Source organism: Ochotona curzoniae, unplaced genomic scaffold, assembly GCF_017591425.1.
Source record: "Ochotona curzoniae isolate NIBS_2020 unplaced genomic scaffold, NIBS_Ocur_1.0 contig_3498, whole genome shotgun sequence".
In the NCBI taxonomy this organism is placed as follows: domain Eukaryota; kingdom Metazoa; phylum Chordata; class Mammalia; order Lagomorpha; family Ochotonidae; genus Ochotona; species Ochotona curzoniae.
The window spans coordinates 26,733,439-26,754,915 of record NW_024465885.1 but is presented as its reverse complement, the minus strand read 5'-3'; the positions used below and the strand labels follow the sequence as shown (position 1 = coordinate 26,754,915).

At 36.2% G+C, this 21,477-nt stretch overlaps 1 protein-coding gene across 3 annotated transcripts in view; it reads left to right on the top strand.

The window, feature by feature from the left end:
- The window catches only part of ROBO2 (roundabout guidance receptor 2), a 576,432-nt gene that overhangs the window by 481,856 nt on the left and 73,099 nt on the right, over nt 1–21,477 (top strand). For all 3 annotated transcript variants that reach the window (XM_040980633.1, XM_040980632.1, XM_040980631.1), the window contains 5 exons: nt 2,045–2,250; nt 6,041–6,122; nt 7,120–7,282; nt 8,821–8,987; nt 12,241–12,362. In XM_040980633.1, the coding sequence (XP_040836567.1) occupies nt 2,045–2,250; nt 6,041–6,122; nt 7,120–7,282; nt 8,821–8,987; nt 12,241–12,362 (740 nt within the window). The remainder of the gene's footprint in view (nt 1–2,044; nt 2,251–6,040; nt 6,123–7,119; nt 7,283–8,820; nt 8,988–12,240; nt 12,363–21,477) is intronic.

Genomic DNA, 21,477 nt, shown 5'->3' with positions numbered 1-21,477 from the left:
ACAATGATTGTATGGAACATATATTTTTATTGCACTATAAATATTTTCTAATTAGATTGCATTTCTCTTATTAGTTAAAAGGACAAATTAGATCAGCACATTCAACTGATAATGACTATATTTGAAACCTTGGTGTTCAGCGCCTGGTAGGAAAGGGAGTTCAAAAGGAGCTCAGGAGATGAACCCAGGCTAAGAATTGCCCATCCAGCTGATTTGTTTGATTCAACCAGGAGCAGAATCAGAGCAGCAGACGCCAATCAGGCAGTGAAAGAACTGTGAGAGTTTCAGAGTGCAGATCTTCACCTGTACCTCATTGGATGCCATCTTGTGAGGAAGGCAAAGCTGTGGGAAGGGACCCTGCATGCTGTAAGCTGGAAGCAAACTCATTTCTGGCTCAGTGCATTATTCCTACATGGCATGCTACAGGTTCCATCTAAAATAGATCCGGGTTGTCCCCAGTCATAATGGCCAGCAGATCAAGAACTTCACAAATGACACATCATGTGCCATTTTGTACCATGTAGCAAAGGCTATGAAATTGAAGGGACAACAGTGAGCTGTGCATGTGCTGAGCTGGAAGCAAACTCACTTCCATTTTGGTGCATTGCACTGGTCCCACAGGGAAAATAATACTGATTTTGGCATCCTGTGGGTCAAAATAGTTCCAGTTGGCCCTCAGACCTAACAACCAACCAAGTTCCAACTAGATCAGCACCACCAACAACATAGTTATTTACCACACTTGGTGTCTCCCTAATCCTGGGAACTGCTTAAATTGGAAGTGGGAGAAAGTTCCTAGAGACAATGGTGTAGCAACAGCCCAGGGTCACATGAGATGGAGAGTGGTGAACCAGAAGTTGGGACAATTTGAGACCCAGGTGGAAGCCAAACACAAGAGTCCAGACATGAAATTTTCTGAAGGGAGTGGCACAAGGATTGCGAGCAAAGAAATGGGTATCACCCGCAGTGAGAATGCTAAATAGCAAATATTTTATTTCTAAACTCAAAATATCAAATTGTTTTCTTTCTTTTATTGTATATTCCTTTTTAAATTATTAATAGGTTGATACAGTTGCATAGACTCTCGAATTTCCCTTAACCCTTTCACAAATTCCCCCCACACATCAGTTTCCCCTAAATTATTACAATATTATATTTCTTCATAAATATCCATAAGTCCATCATTACAGGTGTGAATAATGGCAGACAGTTCAGCCTCTTATTGTCAAGATATATTGAACAGTTTCATTGGGAATTCATCTTTGATCTGCAAGCCGAGATGCATAATCCATTGTATGCTCACAGCTAGATATGATAATCTCCATTACATAGTTACTATGCATCGCCTTAAATGAAAAGCCACAAAACAAAATCAACAACAGGAAGAAAAATAGAAATTTACAAATTAATAACATGAAACTAAATAACATGCTACTGAATCAGTAATGTGTCCCTGAAAAAATGTGAAAGAAAGTCAAGAACCTTCTCAAAGACAATAGTGCTGCACTGTATGTCCTACCACGAGAGTAGTGAACTTATTATGAGAAAAAAAACTGTTTTTAAGAAACGAAATAAAAACATCAAGAATCCTTGAAATACAGTTTCTGCTGATATTTATTTAAGCTTTTATAAACACAGTACATAACTGGTTCTGTGAAGTTTGTAGTTGTGTATTATACACATATTTACAAAAAGAAAGTGCAAGTTTAGTCTGTGCATATGATGCTCCACCAGCTTTCGTAAATATACATATAAGATTAAATGAAGATTTTTATGACAGATGGCCATAGCTGTTATTTAGTTTTAATTTTAATATGACTAAGTCTTTTATTATGAGTAAGTTTTCCTAAAGTGTTGGAATTTTATGCCAGTATCATGTTAATTATAGACAATGAAAAGAAGTACTAAACAACAGTGACATGCTGAATAAATTATAAGTAATGCATATTGGTGTGGAGCTTTGACTGTACTTTCAGTGTTCATATATCAAAGCTGCTGGGTTTCATAGAAGTTAAACTGCCCTAAAAATATCTTTGTCTTCTAGTGTTGACAGACCGGCCTCCGCCCATCATTCTACAAGGCCCAGCCAACCAGACACTAGCAGTAGATGGGACTGCCTTACTGAAGTGTAAGGCCACTGGTGATCCTCTTCCTGTAATCAGCTGGCTCAAAGAGGGATTTACTTTTCTGGGTAGAGATCCCAGAGCAAGTATACAAGAGCAAGGGACATTGCAGATTAAGAATTTACGGGTAAGTCATATTCTGTTTATGTGCAGATCTTCCATCTTACCTTCAGGGAAAACTGGAATCAACCTAAAATCTTCAATTATCATTGATTACTCTGTATTTTGTTATAGAAATTATTTCTTATTTATAAAAGAATTGAATTGATGAATTGAAATTAGAGGGAAGGTCACTGGACATACCTTACTCATCGGTTCATAAAAGACAAGGAAACTTCCTGCTCCTACATCTATTCCATGTGTGCCTCTTCAGTACAACTAGCAATCTTCAGCCCTCAAAGTTATCGTACTAATTGGATATGTAAAATAATCTGAAAGTGATCAACATTTCCACTTTACTCTCAGTAATGCAGATCATAGGAAAATGTAGATGAACTGGCTTCACCAGTCATTGGTGTAAAAAAACAAAAACAAAAACAAAAACAAAACAGATGAGGGTGAGTATGGAGGAAGTGAATTGCCCTGTTGTTAGGAAACCTTAGATTTTAGAACGAGATGCGATGGAGTTTCTATTTGAATCGATGGGCAAGAACAAACCATCTGTTTTAATTAAAGTTTACATGGAAACTTAACCACTGGATCTGCTTCAGGAACAATTTCAGATAACATGTCTACTCCTGAATATTGTATTAATTATGCATATATCACAGCTTAGAGCAACATACATTGTCATTTTCTGTGAGCTACAGTTTTGGGTATGTGAGGTTAGCTTTTATGCTCACAGTCTCAGCACCTGCAGCCACATGTCCTTTAGGGTGTGGCTGCACCTGAAGGTTTTCTGATGATGGATTTGTTTCCAGGCAGCATGATTAAAGAAAGCATCCAGTTCATTTGCTTTCTGAACGAATAGCTCTACCTTCTTGCTCACTGTTTCCTGGAGGCTGCCTTTAGTCCTGTGAACTTTTCTTCCTCTATACTATTGTTTGCTTTCTCAATTCAGTTAAAAAAAAAACACACAATTATTAGGAGATACTCTTCACCACATGTCAGCGGGTCCCTCTCACACTTGAGCGCACGATTACATGGCATGTAAATACTAGGAGTATAGGACCAAGGGGTCCATTTGTCCATACTTTGTGTTTTCAGCTTATTCAACCAAGTACAGCAAACTAGAAGAGTCTATTACATTCATCGTAGTTTTGGTGATGAAAGCCAGATTTAAGATGGCTGATGTCATAGTGCACGGAAGAAAATTATTCGCTAGCAAAGAATACTAGCTGACTCTAGTATCTGGTAAAAAATTAGTGTTTAATTTTCTCATTTAGAAGTCAAGGAGGAAGGTGTGCGTATTTTATGACACATACTTTCAAATGCTCACAATTTGAAGGGTTCTTTTCTTTTGGTAGGAACATGTTTATAATTATATTTTTAACTGATGTTTATATCATAGTTACATATGCCAGAAAAAAAAATTAAGTCCATTTTGGCTTGAAGCAACATCATTTAGTACTTTTCCAAGCAGAAACAACAAAATGCAGAATTTAGTTAATGCAAATTTTTTAAAATCTGTCATTATATTGATTTTAAATTAATTGGTAACCTTTCTTGAACAAAATGGAAGTTATTAAAACATTAATGCCAGCTGTCTTTGAGTAAACACTTTAACCTCTCTCTCTGGGCTGAAGACAGACATGGGCCATTGAGGTTAATGTGTTTTCGCTGTATTGTAGAATTACAGGCTGTGCTTGAATACTCAAGATCCCTGGTAGTATTGAAAAGAAGCAATTAAAGGTGGGTGTTTGATGATGTCAAACAAACTTTGAGCCTTTGACAGGATTCTGAGTAGTTTGTGTCAGATATGAGCTCCTAGGGGCCTGTCTGCGGCCCACTGCACAAGCGGAAAAAGCAGGTGATAGAGTTTACCAGACATTAATCTCTTCTTAAGCCATTGGTTCTGGACAGAGGGACTAGAATAGAAAAGATGTGAGGCATCAGGGCACATGATTTAAAGTGAAAGAGAATGAAAAAGAAATGTGGCAATGATGATAGGGATGCCACAGTGGGTTTTAGCGATGATATTTACACTTGTAGCATTACTTTTGATAAAGTCCAAGGCGAAAATGTTCTTTCTCTGTAAGCCGATCATTTCCAGAGGGAGAGTAAAAGGTGTTTTCTAGCACTTCACTTGGACAGCGAACAAAGGTTTTCTGTAGGCCACATTCCTTTGTGACTCACCATTTGCTTTTCAGTACTTAATGTAAGGGGAGAAAATGGCATGGTGAACACTGTGTTCTTCTAGCCCAGCTAATTGGTAACTGAAGCTGTACCTTCTGAGAAGTAGAATAACCCAATACTCATTAAAATGTACCTACCACAGCTAACATCAGACTTGTATCTCAACACAGTGACAAGGAGATGTAGTTAAGAAGCATTACCTACGCACTCTGTTAGTGTCTGCACATAATAACAAGTGCTACATTTTGGTTCTGTAGCTATAATAAAATGCATTTTTTTTTTACTTTTGCAGACTATATTCAAATGAACATCACATTAGAATCTAACCTCGGCTCATTATATTTAGTTTGTGAGTGATGCTTCTTAAATGCAAAGATTTTTAATGACTATAATGTGTGCACTGCCACATGGCTTTTTCTGTAATAGCCATTCCCATCATTCCTCTGTGAGATAGAAGATAGTCTTGCAAAGATAAAATGGCCAAGAATGTTGGGCTGGAGCAATTTAACACACAATTTAAAATACATAATGACATTAAAATTAATTAAAATAGTGGAATGGCAGTAACTTCTGAGCACAAATAATTTACCTTGGAATCAATTGTGGAAATGGAATCATTAATACTCTTATGTTTTAAACCAGATAGACACACTGTCCTATGAAATACATATTTCATTAACAGTTATGTTCCTTTCCTTCAAAAAATTTTAATTCTGTGTCTTATTTTGTCTTTTACTGTCTGTTTTTCATTGTCTCCTCTGACTCTCACTTTGTCCTAAGTGAATGGGACGGTCATTGCCTGCCGTGTAGGAAATACCATGTGAGATTATTAGATTTGGATCTTTTAGTCTTTCTCTTTGCATCCTAGAGCTTTTACCAGTTTATAAGCATCAAATCTTCACCTTTTATATTTCCAAAACCAGAATATTTTTACTTTCAAATAACAACAACAAATCATTTGAAGTAGCCAATGAAATGACACTTTACTGCAGAAATACGTATTGGATCATTTTTGCAGTTCAAGTTGTAAATTTCAGTGACTCGGGATTCCATAATGCTTGTTTTTAATGATGCGATTTGTTTTTATTCATTGTCACACTGTTGTGTCTTAGATATAGGTGAGGACTGAACTCTAAACGGTTTTCCCTTTATTGAAAAAGAAAAATCAGTCTTTGTTTTTCTTCCTATCTTTCTGAATGAGACAAATTTGGCCTCCTGCTTACTTGCTGCTAGGTATATTTTATTCATTTAAGCCCAATTTATTTGAGATAGAAGTGGGTACATTTGTCATTTTCTGCAGTTCTGAATTATCTAAATTATCCATACTTAACTTACTATAGTAAAATCCCACTATCAAATGCGTAGTTGCAAGATGCCATAGGAAAGAAGAAAAAATAAAGCTTATCAAATGAGTAACATCCAAATGTAGAAATAAATTTCTAACCTTGTTAATATCATCTTGTGCATTTATTGTAACATTTATGTTTAAGTAAGAATGACCCTCATGCATTCCTGTGGCAGCCAATGTTACCTCGCACTGTAGGGAATTAATTATTATCAAATTGAAAACAGTAATAATTTTACAAATGGATTAAAACAAGTAAGCTCTCTATTTTATGTAGAATTCTGATACTGGCACGTACACCTGTGTGGCAACCAGTTCAAGCGGAGAGACGTCTTGGAGCGCCGTGTTAGAGGTGACCGGTGAGTTCTTCGTAAAGTGGTTTTTATTATGAAATCTTTAAAAACTTTGTTGCAGTTGTTTGAAAGGAACAATGACAGAAACAGAGCCAAAGAGAGGGGAAGATTGGTATTTTTTTGTGTTCTTTTTTACTACTGAAATACCTATAGCATCCTAGCTTGGGAGCAGGCAAAAGTGAGGAGCCAGGGGACTGTAATCCACAGCTTTCCCAGGGGCACTAGCAAGGAGCTGGACTGCAACTGCCAGAATCACAGGTGAGGAGTTAACAGTTAACGACACTGCACCACAATTTGGACCTGTGTCATTGTGTTAACAATAGAAATCTGATCCTCTCCTTTAGTATCAAAGAACAAGGAGAAACCAGGGTTTAAAATTTTCTAAATATAAATCTAAGTTTATACATTCAGTGACATATTTAATTCCTTCACCACTTCTCCATAGAAGTGTATTTTTATGGAGTTTTACACATTTTACTTATTTCAAAGAAATAGAGAGAGAGAGAATATAATATTAATCTTCATCTACTGATTCACTCCTCAAAGTGCAGGTTGAAGCAAAGAGCTCCAACTGGGTCTGTCATGCCACTGGATGGCTGTCCAAGTCTTCCATTCTATTTCACTTGCCATTAGCAAGGAGCTGGGTCAGAAGTGAAGCAGCTAGGACTTAGAACAGTGCCCATTTGGAATGCTGGCCTTGCAGGCAGCTTCTCTTCCCACTACAATTATGACGGTGGATAAGTTTGTGGATTTTAAAACATTTTCACTTGATAAGCTTATCATTTAGTTTCTTCTAAAGTAGACAATTCTAGTTATCAGATGTTGCAGCAAATTTTACATTTATTATCATGTGGCTGAATCAGATATTTATTCATATTTGTACTTCTAATGCTTATGGCAATTTATTCACTGTGTGATTGGACCAGCTGTTTTCTCTCCTATGCATCATTGTGAACCTATAGAATCAGAAATAAAGGCTTTCTTTCCTGTCTTTCCTCTGTAGAATCTGGAGCAACAATCAGTAAAAATTATGATCTAAATGACCTGCCGGGGCCACCTTCCAAACCACAGGTCACTGATGTTACTAAAAATAGTGTCACCTTGTCCTGGCAGCCAGGTACCCCCGGGAACCTTCCAGCAACCGCATATATCATTGAGGCTTTCAGGTATGGTACAATCCTCTCTTCTGCACTGAGTTTTTGCTTTAGACTGAGTAAAATTCCATCTGCTCTTTTATTTCAAGGATATGTACAACCAGTGCACCTTAAGAATTTATTATTTATACAAGGCTTTAGCCAAGATTGGTTTTTGAGTTTTTTTAATAACTTGATAAGAATATGTATGTTTTTATGTGTGCCTAAGTCCATGGAGATTTAGTTTACGATGTAATTATTTAGCTCCTCTCTTTTTCTTGAATATTGTAAGGCTTTAAGGTGGAAATATGGGCTTTAGAAATAGGCTGAAAATATTGTATATGGTCACAAACAATTTGGTGTTATGTGCCATTACTGAAGCGTTGGACTCGTTTCTTACTATCATTTCAATGGCTTTATTCTATAGATGTAAATATATCTGTTGCATATTCCTGAGAGAAAACTGAAAATCTCTTAGGAAATTTATCCCAAGTGCCTGAAGTTGTTGGCAGAAAAAGATTCTTCCATGTGTTATTTGAAATAATTTTCACTGATTCGAAGACATGAACCATACCTTTCAGGCATCATTAGAAATGGGAATTTGGTAACATATTATACAAATGGCATAAAGTATATCCATGGTCAGTATTGGTGGTCTCCATTTAATTTTGTACAGTTTGAAGGACAGCCACTGAGCTTTGGAAAAAAAATTAGGACAAATGATAGTTTTCAGTTTAGGCTTCTATTTGTAATTTATGGTAGTGACAGAAACATAGGGTTCGAATTTTAAAACTCTGTTTCCATATTTTTATGCCTGATGCTTAATGGCATCTGGAAACTAAACAGCCCAGAAAATCGCATTTTCTCCTCAATCTGAGCAAAAGTAGTATTTTGACTTTAGACAGTGTCCTAAAATGTCACTCATCTGTGGCTGACCGTAAAGGGGATCACACACTGATTCAGAGACATTTTGCCATTTTAAGTTGAGAAACCACAATACTGTGTAATGTACAATTTTATTAAAATGTAACCAAGGGAAAATATTCATTACATGCTTCCTTTCTTCTTTTACAGATATGTAGTTTTAGAAGGCTCTATTATAATATTGCATGTGGAATTGATGCAAAAGAAAGCACACCTTGTAACAGGAAAATGTATTGGCATAATTTACTCTGTAGCCCATTTATTCTTTCTGCAGGTTAATTCTTTTCAAGGTATATATACATATATACATTTATGAGGACCATAGTTATTGTATAAATTTGATGTTGTGATCTTGGCCTCTGTTCCTTTTACAGGTATTCATTTAGTGGGCTGCATTAGCAAAGGGCTGTCACATCTCCTGGGCTGAATTTAATTTTGTTGTGCATGGCACTTCTGTTAGGTGGGCTCGGCTTTGTTGTTGAATAAACTGAAATCATCCAAACGTTTCATTTATTGGGCTGAACACCTCAAGTGTTGTGTGTGTATGTGTTTAATTTCCAGCCATTAAAACTTTGTCATTGATATCCAACTCCATTTTGGATATCTGTATGACTGTTGTTTAAATGAACTCTCTGTTCATGTTGTAGCCAATCAGTGAGCAATAGCTGGCAGACAGTCGCCAACCACGTGAAGAGCACTCTCTATACCGTGAGAGGACTGCGGCCCAATACAATCTACTTGTTCATGGTTAGAGCGATCAACCCACAAGGTCTCAGTGACCCAAGTCCTATGTCTGATCCTGTGCGTACACAAGGTAATTTCAGTAGCTGTAGCATGAACAGTTCCAGAAGGAAGCATCAAACTGTATTGAAGACCAGAATCAAATGCAAGGAAGTGTAAATAGTTTATGATTCACTGTATTTTCCCCAAAGGAGGATGAGGGCAAATTACATATATGTCATCCTGTGGCCTCTATTCTGTATATTCAGTATATTCAGAAATAGGAGCTGCATACATTTACAGGGTAAGAGTATATTCACTAGCTTAAATCTTCATTATATTTCAAAGGTAAGAAACATATTTCACCTAATTTGACGTATTATGCAGTTGGCAAAAATGTTCTTCAATAGATAAATTATTGGACAAAATTGTCAAAATAACTTCCAATAGTGCAGAAACTGTGTTCAAAGTGCAAAGTACTCCCTGGGTAGGTGTCATCTCCATGATCTGACACTGCTGAAAGGAAAATCTTAAGGCTGCACAGTCACAAGTTCTGGGTTGGGGCCTAGATTGTTTCAACAGCTCCTTCCGGAAGTGATGGGCTCAAGCTTCAAGTCATGTATTTCAGAATGCAGAAAATCAAGTTTTTTTCCTGAGGCATGCTATTTCTTGGAATCACATATCAAAAACACTGATTGTTATGCAATATCTAGAAGTAGAAGACTTCTGCATGTCATCTCCAGGAGATTTTCTTCTCCTAAGGAGCAATCACGGGAATGAGGTTTAATTATAAACTCCAATGCTATTACATGATGTTTCCTTTTCTATTAGTAAATGAAGAAAGTTACTGAAAAAGAAATGGTAGTGCCTTCACTATTTGTTACAACCTGCTTTCTGCAGAATTCTTGGGAAAGGGTTAATTATTTCTTATTTGTAAAAGTCTTTGAACAAGATATAATGGAAAGTAGTATTTTATACTGTGAAAAGCATCATGCAGCCATAAAATATTATTATAATTATACTGTAGTTCAATGATAGTAACTAGCATGCTATTATAACAGAGAAGGGCGCTTTAAAGGAATCAAGAGAAATAAAGTCAGCACGTGACTTTGCAACAGAGCTGACATGACAGTCAAGGGAGGAGGAAGTGCCATTATGCTATTGTTCTCTAAGCAGTAATGTGATTAATTTTCACGATGATAAAGGGCCTGTAGGTAGGGAATCTGTCTCGGGAGAAAGAAAAGCACAACAAGAAATTCGAAGACGTGAAATTCTATTTTACTTTTCCTAGATCCAGCTGCGTCTAGTGTGCCTGCATTTAATGAGTAAATTAAATTATTGAAGTTGAAATGAATGAAGCGTGTAATTTTAAGTTAAAAATTGTATTCCCTAGCTCATACTGTACCTGTATTTAGGGAAATGGTCTTTGACTATAGCTGTGAAGTCAGGTAGAGCATTAAAAGGACAGGGAAGACTTTGGATGTGATTAAACCCAGTCGACCTTCCTGATCATTCAGTAACTACGTTGGTCAGTAAATCTGGACTCATAAAATAACTCTGGGTGAAAAGGTCAAAAAGGATTCATGAAAAGTTGTTTGTGGTCTGGCTTGTTCCAGTTGAGAGACTATATGCAGCAAAAGACTTAGGTACTCCTAACAATAATAGAAAAACTCATGTTTTGTATCTGAATGTCAGAATCTCTCTCTTTTTTTAAGATTTATTGATTTATTCTTATTACAAAGTCAGATATACAGAGAGGAGGAGAGAGAGAGGAAGATCTTCTGTCCGATGATTCACTCCCCAAGTGACTACAACAGCCGGAACTGAGCCAATCTGAAGCCAGGAACCCGGAACCTCTTCCGGGTATCCTAAGGCTTGGGGTCCAGGATCCCAAAGCTTTGGGTTGTCCTCGACTGCTTTCCCAGGCCACAGGCAGGGAGCTGGATGGGAAGTGGAGCTGTCGCGATTAGAACTGGCGACCATATGGGACCCTGGCGCATTCAAGGCAAGGGCTTTAGCCAATAGGCCACGCCACCGGGCCCCAGATTCTCTTTTTGATGCCACATTTTCAGAAGTTTTGCATTCTACAAAACACATCTTTTCAAGAAAATGCTTTATGAGCTCTTGTTTTCCAAATATCAGATTGTATTTCATATGTAAGCAGAGGTAAATATTCACATTGGACATTTATAATAATTTGTACATTAAGTAAGGCTTCATTTTGATCTTAAGCATGAAGACAAAGGGAAAAAAATCAAAGTATACAAAAGTTTATATTCCAATTTATGTAAATGCACTCAGTTAATTTGGAACTGAGATATGCACCTAAAAATACCTTTGTAAACGTTATGCATTGAAGTCTGAAAAAATAAGAGAAAACAAGATGAGGAAAATAAGTCATTCAAATTGGGTTTTCTTAAATAATATAGCTGGAGAATAAAAGGCACCAATTTAACATTTAAGTGTACTAGTTAAAAAAAGTAGTTTGAATGTTGTAAAAGTCAGTGCTTGAGATTAACTTAGTATACTTACATATGTATAATTTCTCATGTTTCTGTTTATGGACATGTGCATGATACACCATTGTGTGGGCAACAGATTAACAGGTAGCCTAGTAGTGAAGAAAGAACCTTGAAAATAGAGGACAGAAGGTGTGTGACTCCAAACATCAGGGTTTTGTTGTTGTTGTTGTTTGCTTGCTTGTTTATTTTCTCTTCCCTACCCTAAAAAGCATCTGCTTGACCTTTTGTCAGATGTTGAAGTAAGGCTCAAGATTTTGCATTTGATCCATTTTATAACTTGTGGTCAAAGATGTGATTTTAAAGTTTCTTCCCATTACCTCCCCTGCCTCTGTTTACCTCTAATAACATATTTTATTTCCTCAGTATTCTAATATCTTTCCTTGCAAGCTCACAGGCTGAAATAGGTCAAGGAATAGACAATATATATATATATATATATTGCTAATTGATATGAGGGATTGAACAAATCTATAAATGGTAGTTTTCAGATATATCCAAATTCATTTTTGGGGGGAATTCTTTCACTACACCAATATCTGTTTAAAGCTGGTCTTTCAAGATAAATCTTATATTATACATTTTATTCTTCATTCATAAAATTATCTTCAACAAAAGTGAATCTGTAATTGAATAAGTATTACATATTATAATCCTTCTTATATGAACATATGCTATCAAAAATAGACATTATTCCTTCAGTTGTATGTTTTTGTCATGAAGAGTTTTAATTCCTCCCCTATGGCGTAGTAGTCCCGTATATACAATCAGTTGGAACTTGACTATGAATTATTAAACGTCAGTAACATTTGTCTTCTCTCCCTGCAGACATCAGCCCACCAGCACAAGGAGTAGACCATAGACAAGTGCAGAAAGAACTAGGAGATGTAATTGTCCGTCTTCATACTCCAGTGGTATTGACTCCGACTACCGTTCAGGTCACTTGGACGGTAAGTCATCAAAAACTACATCAGTAACATTCTTTTCTATTCCTTGAGGAAAACATATTAACCAGTCATGACAAAAATACAAATAAACTTGCCAAAACTGTAATGAATTCTCTCTTCATTTGAAGTTAGGCTGCGTCATAGAGTGGCTTGTGATCTCAATGTGATGTGTTTTGTGTTTGAATCTTCTTCACAAGTAATTAACATCGCATGATGAAAGGACAAAACTCAGTATTTTCTAATATAGTTAGATTTTTCATATTAACACAAAGATCTAACTTTAAAATATGTCATCAGTCCAAAATAAAATCTGGTGGCATTAGCAGTCTTCATTTCCTTTCCATCACCTTTGCCGTCACAGCCATGACTCTATACTATCTCTCTTATGTGTCTGTTTGTTCCAGAACTTTCCTGAGTACAACCATATTATATGTGAAACTTTTTGCATCTAGGTTCCTTTACATAAAAAATTTCAGGCCCATCCCAATAGTGGCATGCATTAGTGTCAAATACTATTCTATTGTATGGATGCAACAAGCACATTCTGTTTAATCCCCTCATCAGGTGAATTGCATTTGAACTGATTTTTATTCTGTGACTCTATGAATCAAGCTCTTACAAACATATCTGTAAAAATCTTTGTGAACACATATATTTCCATTCCTTTTGTTACTTCTCTGGGGATTTTTGAATACTAAACTATACCTAACATTTTGAAGAATTTCTGAAATGTTACTCCACATTGTTGTATCCTTTAGTACTCTCATCAGCAGTGCTTCAACATTCAGCTTCTGCCAAATCATTAGAAGTTTTTCTCATGTTGTCACCAATGAATATTATTATTTTTTGCAGGGGGTGAGTAGGTATGGATCCTGCTCAAGCAGTTTTAATAGTTCACCAGTAGGACCCTCGGATCATGGCCGACATTGGGGACCTGGGATGGGTTTGGAGGCTGGATGGGGCTTCTCCCTTTTTCTATCCTCTTACGAGAGAGAGAGAGAGAGAGAAAGAGAGAGAGAGAGAAAAAGAAAGAAAGAAAGAAAATGATATTAGTGTGGAAACAATGCTGTTACCCACTTCCCTGTAGTCCTTGACTCTTTGTGCCCTAATCAACTATGTAAAGATTAACTATCTATCTATCTATCTATCTATCTATGAAATCCTGTAATGATTAATGACGTATTTATCTTTTTCATATGCTTATTGAACATTTGTGTTTCTTAATTAGGGAAAGATTTATTCAAATTATTTGTGGGCCTGGCTCAGCTATAGTCCTTGCCTTGAATGTGACAGGATCCCATATGGGCACCAGTTCTAATCCTGGCAGCCCCACTTCCCATCCAGCTCCCTGCTTGTGGACTGGGAAAGCAGTTGAAGATGGCCCAAAGCTTTGGGATCCTGGACCCGTGTGGGAGACCTGGATGGAGTTCCTGGCTCCTGGTTTTGAATTCTTTCAGCACTGGCCATTGCGATCACTTGGGGAGTGAAACAGCAGATGGAAGATCTTCCTCTCTGTCTCTCCTATGGCTTTACAATAAAAATTAAACAAATCTTTAAAATATTTAAACTTTTGAAAATGTTTTATTATCATTATTATTATTATATTGATTTGAAAGGCAGAGCATCAGCGAGACAGAGAGTGATGTGTATATGGAGAGAAAACTTTATCCCTTTTGCAGATTCATTCCCCAAATGCTGCAACCGCTGGGGGCTGCCCCAGAATGAAGCCAGGGTTCCTGAAGTGAAACCTGATCTTTCATGTGGGGGGCAATGAAGGACCGAAGCACTTCAAACATCCACTGCTTTGCTTATTGAATTACCAGGAAGCCATATTAACGGAGATGTGATGCTGACATTGCAAGTAGTAGCTTAACTCACTATACCACGTGTCAGCCCCCTCTTTGTCTATTGGATTGTATTCTTACGTTATGTCTCTATGTGTTATTTATATACTCTGGATGTAAGACTTTCATCAGATATATTACTCAGAAATATGTTCCCCTAGTCTGTAGTGGAATTATATTTCTTTCATATTGTCCTTTTAGGCATAAGAGATGTTAATTTTTATTGAAGTTATGCTTTGAGTTTAAATCAGCCATCTTTATTTTCTTATAGGTGAATTTTATGTAGCAGAATTAAAACATGTATATAACAGTTTTATAGGTGTCAAGTTTTAATAATTCCACATATGTAGTCAAATTAGTGGATCTTAATGAAAATGAGATTTTAAAATATTTTCAGTATCAAAATGGCACACATTATTATATACGTCAGAATATCCACTGTCATTTCAAAAGGTAAAATGTTTTGGTTAGATGTTAGATAGTGCTGAAGAAATAATAAACAGCTTGAGAATAGTGATATTAGTCAGAGTAGAGAATATTAATACATACTTATACATACATTTATACATATATGTAAGAGGAAGCAGAAAACATTCCTTTATGTCTACAGAAGTTAACACTAAATTCTGAATAATGTCAAATAATCACTTCATTACAAGTTCTAACAAACTATAGGAAATGCATTAACATGACATAACACATATTGAAAGCCCTCTATTTATGTCACAGAACTTATATATCTCAATTTATTCTTGTTACTGTTAATTTTCAGTTGTGTAAATGCGATGAGGACTATACATTAAAACAAAAAATCCCTCTTGAATCCCAAGATGCTTTCTGAAATCAGCCATTGTATCCCTTCTGCTCAACTCACTAAACACAGAAAATAAAAGTGAGGAAGGAAAACTGACTATTTTCCTCCAGATCTTGAGTACTTAATGTTTGAATTTTAAAACAAATAAGAATTGTACCTATGTCTTCTCTAAAATAATTGCATTGAGAAAACTCACTTCAACAAGTATTTGCTGAGGAAAAGTTATGTTCTAGATGTTGGGGGAAGACTATGTAGACACTAATTTAGTTGTGAATGAAATAGAAACCCTGTTATCATAGAACACAGGAATATGTTCCATATTAACTCCGATTCTGTGTAGACAACACTTATCAAAGAGGAAATAATTAACTCCACACGTGAGTCATCCACAACTATATCAGGAAATGTGATGATATTATGTTTAAGAAAGAAGACAAACTAAAATTAGATTAAGACTGTCTAGTCCATTTCTGTCCTCTTATAAAAAGACATCGATGTGGACATATTGAGTAATGATTCCAATTTCACATGTATGTTTATAGGCAAAGGCAAAATTAGAATTTTTTGACTTTAAACTTATCTTTGCTTCAGCTTAAAATATAGATCAATATTTAGCCAAAAGGAATTCTTCAATGTTAGAATTTTCATGTTTGATACTAGGTTAGAAATACTGTTACTCCTTAGGCCAGATCACATAGAGTGTTTGACTTATGAGAACTCATTTGCATTAAACCTTAATGAAATGACTGTGTTGACAGTGCTTAAGATTAACCATGATTATCAAAAATGATGGTGTCTCCACATTCATTAATAACATTTCTGCACAAACTTATTCTGTGGCCTCCATATAAGAATTTGCATTCTGATGCTGCCAGGAAAGACACATGGTTTGCTAACCATTTCTCCAGTGGCACAGAAAACAGTATGCTCTCTCACACTTCTTTCATCCTTGATAAGATTTGCTTAGGTTGAAATTCACATAGCAAGGAAATAGTTGTATTTTTCACAGCAGATATTTCTCCACATTAACTTCAAAATTCTCAACTCTTTGGTAGATTTCTTTTACAAAGTTTAGGTTTTTAATCTTATTTTGATTGAAAGACACAGCTCCAGAGTTAGATGCTCAATCATCCAATTCATTTCCCAGATGCTTGTAAGAGCAAAGTTTGGGCCCAGCCAAAGCTAAGAGATAGAATGTTAATCTGGGTCTTCTGTGTTTGTGGCAATTCCCAACTACTTAAGTCATCACCTGTTATCCCTCAAGGTGCACATTAATATGAAGAAACAAAGCCAGGACTGGGACCCTGTGAACTCTCATATGGGATGCGAGTGTTCCAAGAACTATTCTGATTGCTGTGTCAACAGCCTGCTCCTTGTAGGGTTTTATGTTAACATGCTTCTAAATACGGGAATCGTTAGATATAACATCTGATCATTCACTTTATTCGCAAAATCAAACATGCATCAAAGATGCACTCAGTTTGAAAGACTAATAAATGTGGAGTTGTGGCTGCCAGTGAAGGACTATAATACTGTAAAATACAGGGGGCCCTGAGGAGGGGAGGAAGAGGGAGGAGAAAAGGGAGGGACAGAAGAAGCCCTATATCCACAAAACTGCATAATGGAAAAATAAGGTTTTTTAAAAATGTTAAAAATATAAATCAAAATCATATGTCGATAGACTAAGAGTTTATCCAGGAATGAGACCTTGTCAGATTCATTTTGGCGTCCAGTGTTTCCCTCCTAGTTTGCATATCTTTTCCCTCATGGTCTGTGGTTTGGGAGATACTGCATCTGTTTATTTCATTGCTGTGTTTCATGAGCAGCATGTCTGTTATAAAATATCATTTCAGTAACTGTTTTGAGTGATCAAGTCAGCTCTTTTTATAATCTTTCATTTTAATTTTGAAAACAATGAGAAGTTCTAGTAGTATTTCAATACGTTACTCCCTGGAGGTCTGTGCTTCCACAGGAAATAATTATGTATTCCAGGGAGGTGACTTTAGTAAATTGAAGTCTTGCTCAGGGTGTGGCTACTAGTCAAGGAAATTGCAACAATTTTATTTCTGTGTAATATTTTCAACTTTATAAATGTGGGGACTGTTTTAATCAACACACTGCTAGCATTTGAGTTACACATATGTTGGGGCTTCTGGGGAGAAATATCAGGATACTTTTTAAAAATCATGGAAATAGAAATAGTCAATTTTGGTGCAAAAATATTTAAAAACCCACTCATATAAAAGGACTTGCAGAAGTTTGTGGAAGTTTGTTTTATGGAAAAACCAAACAGGAATTCCAAAATGTTCTTATACTAAAATAGACTGATAGCTTAACTATTTTATTTTTTTTTTACAAATTTGTTGAAGTACTCTCCTATATTGCTTTTCTTATGGGTTTACATTTGTAGCCAGCTGAAATGCTTCCCCAATGACAATCATCCTTCATTATCAAAAGTATGTGATGTTTGACCTGCATGACAGTCTACTGAGCCCATACATAGAACCGCAGTAGACAGCAGTGACTACTCAAATCCAATTGTTCTTGTAATGAGGATAGGCAAAATGGCTAGAATATGCTGTTCCACAAAGGAAAATGGCAGCAAGATATTTCATGAAAAATTCTCATTCCAGTATTTTACTTTTGCCTTTCTTGTTGTTTTGCTTTTGAGGCAGAATAAAAAGAATCACAGATTTTTGCCCTCTATGCACCATGACACTGAAATTTAAAAGTGTGCTTGGTAAACTAACACACAGAGTTCAGCTAAAAGAAGTCAAGGAAGCACATAAATAAAAATTCTATTTGAATTCTCTGGTCAGTTGGAGATTTAGTTTCGTTTTGCTTTTAATTGGGAATATAGATATAGACCACTTAATACGGTGGGAAAATGCTCATTTCACTGCAAAAAATAAAAAACAAAATCCAAAAAATTTGTTATCTGTACATTTTTTAAAAATTAAAGCAAAAACAAGCCTGGAACGATAGTGTAGTGGTTAAAGTCCTCGCCTTGCACGCGCCGGGATCCCATTTGGGTGCCGGTTCTAATTCTGGCAGCCTCACTTCCTATCCACTTCCCTGTTTGTGGCTTGGGAATGCAATCAAGGATGGCCCAAAGCTTTGGGACCCCATACCCACATGGGAGACATGGAAGAAGCTCCTGGCTCCTGGCTTCAGATTGGCTCAGTTCCAGTCATTGCAGCCATTTGGGGAGTGAATCATTGGACGGAAGATCTTCCTCTCTGTCTCTGCTCCTCTCTGTATATCTAACTTTGCAATAAAAACAAAATAAATCTTTTAAAAAATTAAAGCAAAAGCAAAAACACAATTATTCATAACTTTCTGAAGAACTCTTATTTAAGAAGTAAGAGCACAGTTTACTGAAAACGCCAATAGGGATCACGCAGGATGCTTTTTGCAGCGTGTACATTGCTTGAACCCATCAGAAGCTTACAGAGTGCTCACATTTGTATCTGTCATTTAATCGTATCACTGCTCCTGATGGATGGATATTTTTGAGTCTTTTTTTATGTCAACTGAAGCTCAGGAAGTTGAGTTGTAATTTAAATTGAAGCCTTCGACTGGAAAGCTGAAGCTCTCTTTATCAATTCATTTTTTCCTTGACAACTCTGTTTTATTTGTGTGTCAGAAACACTAGATTTTAAATTATGAAAACCCAGGGATTTGTGTCCAGACTGTGATGGTAATCAGTGCCAAAAGAAAATCTGCCTTCTTATAATTAGAAGGTTAATAAAACTAGGAACAAACATACGGTTTAACTTGAAAATGACCACCTGTCAAAATGAACTCTAAAAGTTAGCCCTCTAAAGCACTTAGCCAGTAAAAATCCACCTATATTTGTTTTTAAGCCAGTACCCAACATGTTCATTTTGGCTTCCACCTGCAACAACACATTTTCACAGCACAAAATAAAGTTCAGCTATTTAGCTATTAATTAGGTCATTACTATATACTGAAGGAAGGCAGTGTGTATCAAAATGAGCAAGGCGATGTTGTGTGGTAAACATTAGCTTCATAAAATCCCTAAAACACTTAATTAATGAAAACCATACATGGATAAAACCAATTTACCCTGATTTACAGACTCCCTTCATCTGGAAACAGCTGCTTAATGTTCTTCTTAAAAACACAGCTTGCTTCTTTCAGTATTAACAAGCTATTATTGTGAGTTATGTCTTTCTTTCAGTATATAAATTCACTTAAAGCAAATGCAGTGAAGTTTATAAAATGTGAGCTTAATGTTGTTTTAACATATGCTGCAAGGATTTTTTTGAACATTGACAGTTTTGATGAAAAGCATCACTCCTTACCACTCATAAATTTAACTTTTTGATCCTTCAGTGCTTTGTTGTATAATGACACAACAACTGCTGAAAAACTCAGGACCCAAAATGGGGGACTGGGCAGACTGAAAGATCAGGGGGTTTCCATATAAGACCTGGCTCACTTTTCCTTGATGTAACCTAGCACAAAGGTACTACTCACTGCAGAGAATCAGAAGAGGGTAAGAAAACGTTAAGCAGATAAAAGAATTTGGATTCTTTTAGGATCATCCAGAAACTAGAATTAAAGATATGCAGAAATATACACAATTTAAACCACCAATACTATGTTAATTTCTAGTTTGAATATTTTCAACAATGAAATAAAAACATGATTTTTCCACCATATTTTGATAGAGATTCTGCAAAATAGATATTCTCCAGTGAGTTTATTACGCATACATCAGCTGCCTTTACTGAAAAAAAAAATAAGCATGCTTCAACTAAGGAAGTGTATTAGAAGCTAATGCATTAACGGATACATTTGTTTATGCCATGCTGACAATTTGTAAAAGGTTTTAAAACCATAAAATAAGTAACTGTTTCCTTCAGGAGCTTGTCTATTTTCCCTCTCCCCATCACATTCCTGAAGTTATTCCATATCTTTTCTATGGATTTTTACATGTGATTTGGCAGGGAAATGTGTCAGATTTAAGGCCTCTCAGAATATGACTATTAAACTATGATGTGGGTTATTAACTAGAGAGTATGCTGTAAGAATTTGTGTTTACATCAACCATTTCAAGATACGCAGTAAGACACCAAAAGTGTTTATTTTTCAACTTTTTAAAAATGTTGAAAGATTGTTTTCTCCCTGAAAATGAAACAGCTGTACATTCTCAGTAAAAATGTCTTAATAATTAGAGACAAGAATATGGTTCACTTTTTAACTTGTATTTTGGTATATTTGATTACCATGTGGTTATCGTAAGAGTGAGTGAAAGCAAAAGCACTTTTTGTTAGTGCTAACATGAATGTCCAGATCCAAAATCTCAGACTGTTGTTAAAAGCAGCCACATTACTCAGTGTGTCTGAAAGGACCCAGAAGGTTGTCGAATTGGATCCACAGTGAAACTGTTGAAGAAGTCATGGCTTGGTAAATTAATAGAAGTTCTTTATTTGCTGTATGGCAATGTGTATGAACTCCCACATGCAATTAAAACACGTGCTATAATGCCCCAAATTTTATCTTCCTCCTGTTCCTCTCATGCAAAAGAGATTGGATCCCTTCCTTCTCCTCATATTATCCCCTGGGTAACTGTTAATGTTCTTGCAGATCTTAGCACTGGTGACTCCGAAAGTAATTTTTTATCTCCTCTCTGTCACAGCTGCAAATCTCTCCATTGTAGCAATGTTTCTGCCGTCTGCACATTTCATTTCTAACATTTCGTTTTGCTTATTTGTTAAGCATTTGGGTTTACCAATGTTTAAATAATCACCAGAAAACATCCACCTTCTTCCTCCATTCCAAACTCAAAGGTGTTTGGAAGCATCACCAACCTCGTTATGCAGTTCATCTCCTGAGCTTAGTAAAATTCTTGACTCCTCTTAGTAGCAAGAGCATGAATACAGACAAAGAATGAAAACGGAACTATTTTACAAAAACAAGCTAGAAAAATCTCTTGTAATGCAAGAAATTTGAAATAGCTGTTATGAGGGGTCTTGAAAAGGTTGGTGGGACATTGGTATTGTGAAATATAATCTAGCATGAACTTCCAAAACGTTGTGCACCAAGACAAACATGTGTTTAAGAAAGTTTAATTTGAGTAGGTGTTGTTGCACAATCAGGTAAAGATGCTGCTTGGGAATTCTGTAAAGCGTATCACATAGTGCTTGGGATCAGGTCCTTCCTCCCCTTCCAATCCAGCTTCCTTCCTGCAAATGCACACACAGGGAGGTAATGGCTTGTGTGCTTGAGCTCCTGCCACCCCTATAAGACAGGGTGGAGTTGTAAGTTCCTATCGTCACACTTTTCAACTCCAGTCGTTACTGGGCATTCAGCGAATGAACCAGTGGTGAGAATACTGGTTCTCTGTGTGTCTTTCTGTGTGTATGAAGTGTGTGCTCTTGCTCTTCTACCTCTCTTTAAATAAAATTAGCTAAGTACTTTATTTGACACA